General features: G+C 41.0%; 1 protein-coding gene across 12 annotated transcripts in view; it reads left to right on the forward strand.

The window, feature by feature from the left end:
* The window catches only part of LOC140616601 (phosphatidylinositol 3,4,5-trisphosphate 3-phosphatase TPTE2-like), a 160,306-nt gene that overhangs the window by 144,540 nt on the left and 5,426 nt on the right, over positions 1-10,340 (forward strand). For all 12 annotated transcript variants that reach the window (XM_072797236.1, XM_072797235.1, XM_072797240.1 and 9 more), the window contains 4 exons: positions 3,687-3,778; positions 6,937-7,032; positions 8,351-8,421; positions 9,851-9,932. In XM_072797236.1, coding sequence (XP_072653337.1) covers positions 3,687-3,778; positions 6,937-7,032; positions 8,351-8,421; positions 9,851-9,932 — 341 coding nt within the window. The remainder of the gene's footprint in view (positions 1-3,686; positions 3,779-6,936; positions 7,033-8,350; positions 8,422-9,850; positions 9,933-10,340) is intronic.

Below are 10,340 nucleotides of genomic sequence, written 5' to 3' on the forward strand. Positions count from 1 at the left end.
TCCATGAATCTTTTTAATTCTTCCTTAATTTCCTGGTTGACCCTTTCATCTTTTAGCAGGATGGTCCTTAACCTCCACGTGTTTGAGGTCCTTCCAAACTTCTTGTTGTGATTTAGTTCTAATTTCAAGGCATTATGATCTGAGAATATGCAGGGGGCGATCCCAATCTTTTGGTATCGGTTCAGACCTGATTTGTGACCCAGTATGTGGTCTATTCTGGAGAAAGTTCCATGTGCGCTTGAGAAGAATGTGTATTCAGTTGAGTTTGGATGTAAAGTTCTGTAGATATCTGTGAAATCCATCTGGTCCAGTGTATCATTTAAAGCTCTCATTTCTTTGGAGATGTTGTGCTTAGAAGACCTATCGAGGGTAGAAAGAGCTAGATTGAAGTCACCAAGTATAAGTGTATTATTATCTAAGTATTTCTTCACTTTGGTTATTAATTGATTTAAATATTTGGCAGCTCCCACATTCGGGGCATATATATTAAGGAATGTTAAGTCCTCTTGTTGGATAGATCCTTTAAGTATGAGATAGTGTCCCTCTTCATCTCTCACTACAGTCTTCGGGGTAAATTTTAGTTTATCTGATATAAGGATGGCTACCCGTGCTTTCTTTTGAGGACCATTTGAATGGTAAATGGTTCTCCAACCTTTTATTTTCAGGCTGCTGGTGTCCTTCTGTCTAAAATGAGTCTCTTGTAGACAGCAAATAGATGGGTCCTGCTTTTTTATCCAGTCTGAAACCCTGGGCCTTTTGATGGGGTCATTAAGCCCGTTCACGTTCAGAGTTACTATTGAGAGATATGAGTTTAGTGTCATCATGATATCTATTCAGTCCCTGTTTTTGTGGATTGTTCCACTGAACTTCTTCTTAAAGGGGAATTTTAAGAGTCCCCCTTAAAATTTCTTGCAGAGCTGGTTTGGTGGTCACATATTCTTTCAGCTCCTGCCTGTCTTGGAAGCTCTTTATCTCTCCTTCCATTTTGAATGAGAGCCTTGCTGGATAAAGTATTCTTGGTTGCATGTTCTTCTCATTTAGGACCCTGAATATATCCTGCCAGCCCTTTCTGGCCTGCCAGGTCTCTGTGGAGAGGTCTGCTGTTACCCTAATACTCCTCCCCATAAAAGTCAGGGATTTCTTGTCTCTTGCTGCTTTAAAGATCTTCTCTTTATCTTTGGAATTTGCAAACTTCACTATTAAATGTCGAGGTGTTGAACGGTTTTTATTGATTTTAGGGGGGGATCTCTCTATTTCCTGCATCTGAATGCCTGTTTCCCTTACCAGATTAGGAAAGTTTTCAGCTAGGATTTGTTCATATACATATTCTGGCCCTCTGGCCCTTTCGGCGCCCTCAGGAACCCCAATTAAACGTAGGTTTTTCTTCCTCAGGCTGTCGTTTATTTCCCTTAATCTATCCTCATGGTCTTTTAATTGTCTGTCTCTTTTTTCCTCAGTTTCCCTCTTTGCCATCAACTTGTTTTCTATGTCACTCACTCATTCTTCCACCTCGTTAACCCTCGTCGTTAGGGCTTCTAGTTTGGATTGTATCTCATTCAATTGATTTTTAATTTCTGCCTGATTGGATCTAAATTCTGCTGCCATGAAGTCTCTTGAGTCCTTTATGCTTTTTTTCTAGAGCCACCAGCAGCTGTATAATAGTGCTTCTGAATTGGCTTTCTGACATTGAATTGTAATCCAGATTTTGTAACTCTGTGGGAGAGAGGACTGTTTCTGATTCTTTCTTTTGAGGTAAGGTTTTACTTCTAGTCATTTTGCTCAGTGCAGAGTGGCCAAAATCAAGTTGTATTGGGCAAAGGAGAAAAAAAGAGGAGAGAAAGAAGGAAAGAGAAAAAGAAAAAAGAAAAAAGGAAGAAAAAAGAAAAAAAAAGAAGAAAAAGAGAAAGAAAAAGAAAGAAAGGGGAAGAAAAGGGTGGGGGAAGCAAACAGAAATGAAAAAACAAAACAAAACAAAACAAAAAAACACGGGGAGTATCTTCTGATTCTGTGTACTTTAAGTCCCTTGGCTCCCCCTGGAAATTGTCCTTCTAGCTGGTCTTCTGGGGGAGGGGCCTGCTGTGCTGATTTTCAGGTGTGAGCACTTGGGGGAGCTGCTGTGCCCCTGCCTGGTGCAGGGCTCAGTGGGGTTGTTTACCCCGTGAGGCCCCAGGAGGAACAGCCCCAGTGGCGGGGCCAGCTCTGCAGCCCTGGAGTCAGCCCCCGCAGTAGCTCCGGAGCTCTCTGTCTGCAGGGCCTGGAGGCTCCGGGCGGGGCCGCTGATCTGCTCAGCTCGGGGCAGGAGCGTCCTCGCTGTCCTGGGCCCTCCCGGCCTCTGCCTGTCCCGGGGGGAGGCCGGATCCTGGGCCCTGTCCCGCGCCCTGTGCTAGGGGCCTGCGCTGGTGAATTCGCGCCTCCGCCCCGCAGCCCCCTCCGCGGAGCCGCCCCCGAGCCCCCCGGAGCTGCTCCCGCCCCGCAGCCCCCTCCGCGGAGCCGCCCCCGAGCCCCCGAGCTGCTCCGGGTCCCGCCGTGCGCGCTGCAGCCCTTAGGGAGCTCGGCGCACTCTCCCGGGGCGCAGGTGCCTGTTAGTGTCCCCGGGAGCCCGAGGGCACCCCCGCCCTCCTGGGTCCTGCTCCAACTCCCCGCGAGCCCCTTTCCACCCGGGAAGGTCGGTGCAGCTCCTGCTTCTCGGGGACGGGGCTCTCCTGTCCTGGGGACACTCGCCCCGGCCTCAGCCCGGCTCCTCGCGGGCCCCTCCCCCTCGGAGGCCTTTTGTTTCTTTCTTTTTCCACGTCTTCCTACCTTGATAGAAGCGCGAACTCTTCTCACTGTAGCGTTCCAGCTGTTCTCTCTTTAAATCTCGGGCCGAATTCATAGATTTTCAGGATGATTTGAAGGTTATCTAGGTAAGTTGGTGGGGACAGGTGGCCTGGGGACCCTCCTCTCCCGCCGTCTTGCCCCTCCTCTGAGAAATGATGATGCTTAAGACAAATTACTAATGTGGTGTTAGTGAAAACAATGAAAACATGAACATCAAGAATGATTAATATATGACTTTGTTAGAATGTCTTTTTAGTTCTGTACCTTTACTTCTGTGTATATTTTTCACATGCATGGTTAAAAGGTAAGCAATACGAAATTAATTGAAGGCTTGAGAAACCAGCCCTTTTAGGAACTACTAAAAGAAGGGGGTCATTTGAATTGAATAAAGAGCAAGAAACCATTTGTCTGTAGATGTATCCTGAACGCCACAGGAATGTTTAGATTACAGCTGTCCAATATTTCCATAGAGATTGATTGCTCTAGGAACTGAAGTTAGATGAAGCAAGAGGAATTTAGACTATTTATTATTGAGAAACATTATCAGATGTCTGAAGCAAGTAACACATTAGCAGGAAATGTTGCAAGTTACCTTCCCTGATTTTTTTTTTCTAGAAAGTTGAAGAAATGAGATTCTAAGTCTTCGAAGCTGAACTATGTCTTTTTCTGCCCCCCAGCCTTATGAGTTGTGCTTTAGGAGACAAAGTTGGGCTCAAAGCTTTGTCTTTTGAAGATGGAATCCAAGCAAGACCTAAATGATTCATTATTGACACACTGTTAGCTGGAATAGTTTCCTCTTTTTAATCCATAATGTTAATTGGTGATACATTTGTTCTTTGCTCTAACTAGCCTAACTTTATTTTCTTCAGGTGTTGGAAAAGGCAATGGAAATGATCTAAAAGTACAAGTAATAATGCAGCACAAGATCATCTTTTTCTGTTCTGCTTCTAAAAACTGTCAGGTAACAGCATGTAACCTGAAAATTCTGGTATTTTTAAAATTTTACTTAAATTCAATTAATAAACATATAATGTATTATTGATTTCAGAGGTAGAGATCAGTGATTCATGAGTCTTATGTAATACCTGGTGCTCATTACATCACCTGCCCTCCTTAATGCCCATCATCCAGTTACCCTATCCCCCCTACTCCCTCCCCTCCAGCGACCCTCAGTTTCCTATAGATTGTCTCTTATGGTTTGTCTCCCTCTCTGATTTCATCTTATTTTATTTTTTCCTTTCTTCCCCTATGATCCTCTGTTTTGTTTCTTAAATTCCACATGAGTGAGATCATAATTCTCTGACTTATTCCACTTAGCATAATACCCTCTAGTTCCATCCACATCATTGTAAATGGCAAGATCTCATTTTTGGATGGCTCAGTAGTCCATTATATGTAAATATATAAACATATATAAATACATAAATATATATACCACATCTTCTTTATCCATTCACTGTCAATGAACATCTGGGCTCTTTCCATTGTTTGCCTATTATGGACGTTCCTGCTATAAACATTGGGGTGCAGGTGCCCCTTTGGATCACTACATTTATATCTTTGGGGTAAATCCCTAGTAGTACAATTGCTGGGTCATAGGGTAGCTCTATTTTCAACTCTTTGAGGAAACCTCCATACTGTTTTCCAGAGTGGCTGCACCAGCTTACATTCCCCTAGTGTTTGTTTTAAATCTCAATGTCAAATCAGCATGTTGACTTCCCCAAACCATCAGTCATCACAAAGAAAGACCATGTTGTTTTCTGGTTACCATCCAACTTGGTGTCCTTGAGCAAGTCAGAGCTCAAACTCATTATTCAAAATCGTTTTTCAGGGCATTTTCCAGAATATGTTTTCAGTTCAGAGTATTGCTTTGCCTGTCACTTTTCCATACATGCCAAGCATGTCCCCAGGAATCTATCTGAATTTTAAATTCATGCATCTGGTGATTTTTAGCCATGTCGTCTTCTTCTTGGTTATTTTATAATATGGCACTGATTCTAAAATTTTAGTGTGCATGTGAATCACCTAGGAGCTCATAAAGATGCAGATACCTAGATTGTACCCCAAAAATATATTCAGGAAATCTGGAATGGGGCCCAGAAATATCTAGAGTTAGCAATGTCCCAAGTGATTCTACCTCAGATGTCCTATGGGACTGCACTGTGAGAAATCATGCAAGGGTGGTCAGACGGGGGATGTATTTCTTTGCCCAAAGCAATGGGTCCTGATAGTCTTGTTTTCTTTTCTTTCTACTTGAAGAAGTACCTTAGACTACCCACCTTTTCTGAAGTAATAAGAAACCTTCCTGGGTCTCAGAAATATAAACTCTCAAAATTCTCTCTCAGGGTTTTGTCTCTCTTCTTTCTCCAACACCACTCCTTCACCTTTACCCAACTGAAGGCACTCACCCAGACCTGATTGACTTTCTGTTCTTATCTCTACAAATACTCTACTCTTGGTTTTGCTCATCCATTCCCCTGCTTTAAAGCTATTTTTTTTCTCTCACTCTGCACACATTTATGAGCACCCACCACCTGGCAGGTAGACAGCCTCTACTCCCACAATGCTACCACATTTGTTGATCCAAATGTGTCAAATGAGCTTTTCCTCGGCTTCTGCAAATGACACCAGAGTTCTCTCACTCAGGCCTTAAAAGGTAGTAGTATCTTTGATTCTTTCTTTGCTGTGCCCCTCGCCCCCCGCGTCCCCCACCCCCAGTCCAGTCAGTCACCAATTCCTGTTGATTATACCTTTGGAATCTCTCTTCACTTTCTCCATTCCTTTCTGTTCCCATTGCCCCTGCCTAGTCCGGCAGCTCATCTGCTCATTGCCAAATTTCTACAATGCTCTCCCTCCTTCCCTTTCTTCTCATACAGTACAGTACAGAGAGTCCTAAAATATGCAAGTATTTCTCTGCTCTTACTGTAGAGCAGAAGACACTCTGTGTGCCTGTAGTCAAAGCTGGTTAGGATCTTCAGCTCTGTGTATTTATAAAATAAAGATCAAATCTCAAGTGTTATGAGGATTAGATAACATACGTGAAGTTGCTTTGTGAGCTATAAAACACTGAAGAAGTGTTACATGTGGAAATTTTCAGGCCACTTTGTCACCAGGAAATGCCCCCACCATCGCCACCACATGCTTCAACAACTTACTTCCCTGGCTCTTGAACCTTTATGATATAGCCCTATCAGATCTGAGACCTGAGCGAATTTCCATCAGTAATTTGACCTGCAGATTCCATTCAAAGTGGTTGAGTACCTTCTGACCCTTGGAACACAACACTTTCATTTCTGTTTCATGTGTTTGCTGGTTTTTCCTCTCCCTACCCCACACCACACTGTCTGCACTGGATGCTCTCTTCAGCGCTCATGATACAAATCCATGCCCAGCTGTTTCCATGCCTCTGTGAAACCTTCTTATTCTATGCTTCCTGTTAACCTCCCCAAAGCACACACACCAGTCTTCATCATCCAGCTTGACATGTAATTTATGCCATTCTAATTGTTTATGTAAATAGCTCCCTGAAGCATACCAGAGTTTGCACTTTCTTTTGTATTTTACACAGGGCCTAGCACAGACTTTTCTCATTGTGCATGCCATTATTATACCAGGGTAAATCGGTAACAAAGAAATACTCAGTATAGCTTCAAAGTCCTTCATTCCAGAAACTTGGCCAATCTTTGGTCACTCCATCCAGTGGTCGGCTATGGACAAGGCCTATGATCCCAAAAGCAAACACCTTTTTGATAAAACATGACCAATTAGGTATTACTTCTTAAATGTGAATGCCAGCTTTAAAACTGAGCTCTGTGTCCCAGCATATGAAAATCAAATGACACACATTCAACAGTAATGTTTACTAAAACTCTAATAGAAAACCAAATACTTCACTTTTCAACAGTGCATTACCATAACCTCCAAGAATATTGGCCTTTTAAAAGTGTAAACAGTATTGCAACTTTACAGAAATGATTCACATTTATTTATATGGGTAGTGACTGGGCTTGAAGACCAAGCATACTTGGTAAATCCAGAAGCCTTGATAAGCAGACTGAACTTCAGTTATTCTTCTACTGGGTAGGGTTATAGTTCTGAATTCCATGTGATTATTCACAGATATTTCATGATGTTGAAACAGACAGTGTAATAATTCAGCTATCCAACTGCCCACCTCTGTATGACGATGTCAAAGTGCAATTTTTCTCTTCTTCGGTGAGTAATCAAGAAAGAACCTATGCCAGTATTCTCATCTGGACTTTTGAATGATTCTGATTTAGGATTTCCTTTGCTACAATTCTCAGCAAGGAATATGATAGGAAATATCAACCCCTGGCCAGGGAGGGGGAGAAAAACAGGTCAGGTCTGTAACAGTTTATAAAAAGAACACAGGTAAAGAGTTTTTGGTTTAGTTTTTTCTAAGTTCTATACAACTTACATCATATTTTCAAATAAGAAAAAAACCAAGGCATATCTACTGCATAGCAGTGATCACATTTTTGTTTTGTATCTTTAAAACACATGCTCCCCACAATTTTTTTTTAAAGATTTTATTTATTCATGAAAGACACAGAAAGAGAGGCAGAGGCACAGGCAGAGAAGCAGGCTCCATGCAAGAAGCCCAATGCGGAACTTGATCCCAGGACCCCAGGATCATGCCCTGAGCCAAAGGCAGATGCCCAACCGCTGAGCCACCCAGGCGTCCCTGCTCCCATAATTTATAAAGACTTTAAAATGAGGGAGATTTGACTTTCCTTTGAGTTGATAATAGTATTTTAATCCAATATTTAACTTACGAAAAGAATGTTTGCCATTGTCCTTACTCTGAATAACATGAGTAATTTCCCCTGAGCAGTCACAAAGTATACAAGTGTTATTCTGTATATAACAAATTTCTAGGCCTTAGTGGTTGTTTTTCTATTAAAATCATCAAGCAGAACTGCCTACAATTAACGAGGTTGATCAATTTAAAGTTTGTATCCCTTGCCCTCCTTCACCACCTGCTTGCTCCATGGTGAGAGCATCTGTTCCATAGTGAAATGTTATGTCATACCGGATGGCCATCCTTTGATTACTGAAGCCAGTCTGAACTCTCTCAATCAGTGGTCTCTAAGCAGCAGCACCAGTACAAGAAGTACTGGTCCAGGCAGTGTTGCTAATTTTGTGATTTTTAGGGGCCATGAAATGAAAACACTTTCAGAATATGTAGGTATTCTTATTTAAATACTGACAGTTATCAATGTAGCTGTTCCTTGTGGAAGTGGACGATCTCTTTGAGCATAAATGGGCATCAGTCTCTGGTCGACACTGTAAACTAGGAGACTACTGACTATTTCCTTAAATTTTGATAGAAAGAGCAAGAGAAAGAACCAGGCATTTCTTAAAGCCTCCTCTGCTGTGTCATGAAAGATTACAGACTATTAAATGCTACACATTTAATGGCTCTAGTTGATCGACAAATACAGAATTTTAACCCCTTTGTTATTTTTCATAGTAGAAATGATACTAAAAAAATTTTTTTTTTTAATTTTAGGATCTTCCTAAATACTATGACAACTGCCCATTTTTCTTTTGGTTCCACACATCTTTTATACAAAATAACAGGTATGGCTCTGATACAATCCAGTAGAAACCCCTTAATCTCCAAGGTCTGTGTAAGGCATAATGGCAATCCTATGCTCAATTTACAGAAACCAAGAAATCCTCAAGTCCCCCATTCTTCATTGTCTTTTTCCTCTGAATCTGGTCATGTAAAACATGGGCTATTCTTAAGAACCACTGTTGCATGATCCTCAAGGCCCATGCCATGGACTGTCGCATAAGTTAAAACATAATCTAATCAGATCTTGAGTATGGTAATAAATCCCTCCCATGCAAGTTTAATATGAGTCTGCTCAGTCACTCTGACTACAGCAGGTTCTCTGTATGTTAATTTACTGACCATCCACCAAATTCTATGCCAAAAAGTCAGGCATCCTCAAGGAAGGCTTCAGCTAGTTTAAAGGTGGTATGTAGATCTAGAGTGGCAGAAATTTATGACACAATAAGCATCAATGAAGACAGCTTCAAGAGAATCCTAGTATCCCAGTTAAAAATGATTTTCTAGTGGCTAAATTGGGAAACCATTTTTTAAAAAGTAATAACTACTATTCCAAGGAAACTTCTTCCCTATCTGGAAACTCATTCCTGAGTCTAGAGGGTCTCTAGAATTCTAGTACTTTAAGGAGTATTCTTTGGCACTGAGAATTTGAGATGTATTGGTATCACCCCAATACATCTCATGTATCATCCAATACAAAAAAGGAAAAATATCCAAAGAAATGAGTTTTGAAGTAGTTGTGATTGTATGTGGCATGAATTAATAGTTCTCATTATATACAACCCTAGTCTTTCTTCAAATCTGAACATCTCACCATACCTCATATTCAGTAAGGCAATAATAAATGGAACATCTGGTCTACATACTTACAATACACATATTTCATGGGTAGAGAAACTTTGGCTTTGATGGAAAATTTTTAACAATTTTTCCCGGGGTGTATATAAACTTTTACTCATAACATGGATGAAGTCCCTCAGGTAGAACTTCATCTGGTGCTGCTCCTCCAGAGTAGTTCTTGGTAAGGGGTACAGTTTTTTCCTTTATAACCCCACAATCATATTGGAGAGGCAGCCCATTAGGATCACTTTTCTCCTCACTTTCACAGGTTTCTAATTTTCCCTACTACTAGGGAGAACAGTTTTATTTGTTCCACAGAGGTTAATAAGTCAAAAATGCCCCTATCCTCATGTAAGAGACACTATTTTACTGCTTGATTTTAATTCACATCTAGTCTAATTAATAAATTGCCATGTGAAAAGTCAAATGTCACTACTGCCATAGAAGGCAATATGAGAAGAATCAGGGACAAGTTGTTACTGATGATTAAGATTTTGTTCGCTATGGAAGGGAGGAGTGGGTTCTCAGCAGGCTTCCTAGGAGCCAAGAGAGGGGCCATGGTCATCGATTGAAACGAGGTTTCTTCTTTTCTAGGCTTTATCTTCCAAGAAGCGAATTGGATAATCCCCATAAACAAAAAACATGGAAAATTTACCGTCCACAGTTTGCAGTCGAGGTATATTTTGATGAAGTAGTAGCTGGTACCTGATCAAGTACAGTTCCCTTTCTAGGACAGAATCATGTTCTCCACCCCACCGCCACATATTTATATCTTCTAAACCTACTTCCTTCCTGGTATACTTACATTTACATTTATGTACATATGTTTTTGAGAAACCTTAAATATATACAAAGTAAAATGTCAGTGGTGCATTTTATTTTTTGAAGGAGTTCTGTCAGGTTGAGATAACTACTGTTCTGTGTCCAAATTTAAGAGCTTTGAAATAACAGACTTTCATATCAAAATAGCATTTAAAAATTGTGACTCCTCACAATATTGAGTGAGGTTTATTACATATTTTTAGATAAGAATTCCCTGCTTTACATTTGTAATTTCAGCTAAGAAAAGTTGTTTCTATTTTCT

This window comes from Canis lupus, chromosome 24 (assembly GCF_048164855.1).
Source record: "Canis lupus baileyi chromosome 24, mCanLup2.hap1, whole genome shotgun sequence".
Taxonomy (NCBI): Eukaryota; Metazoa; Chordata; class Mammalia; order Carnivora; family Canidae; genus Canis; species Canis lupus.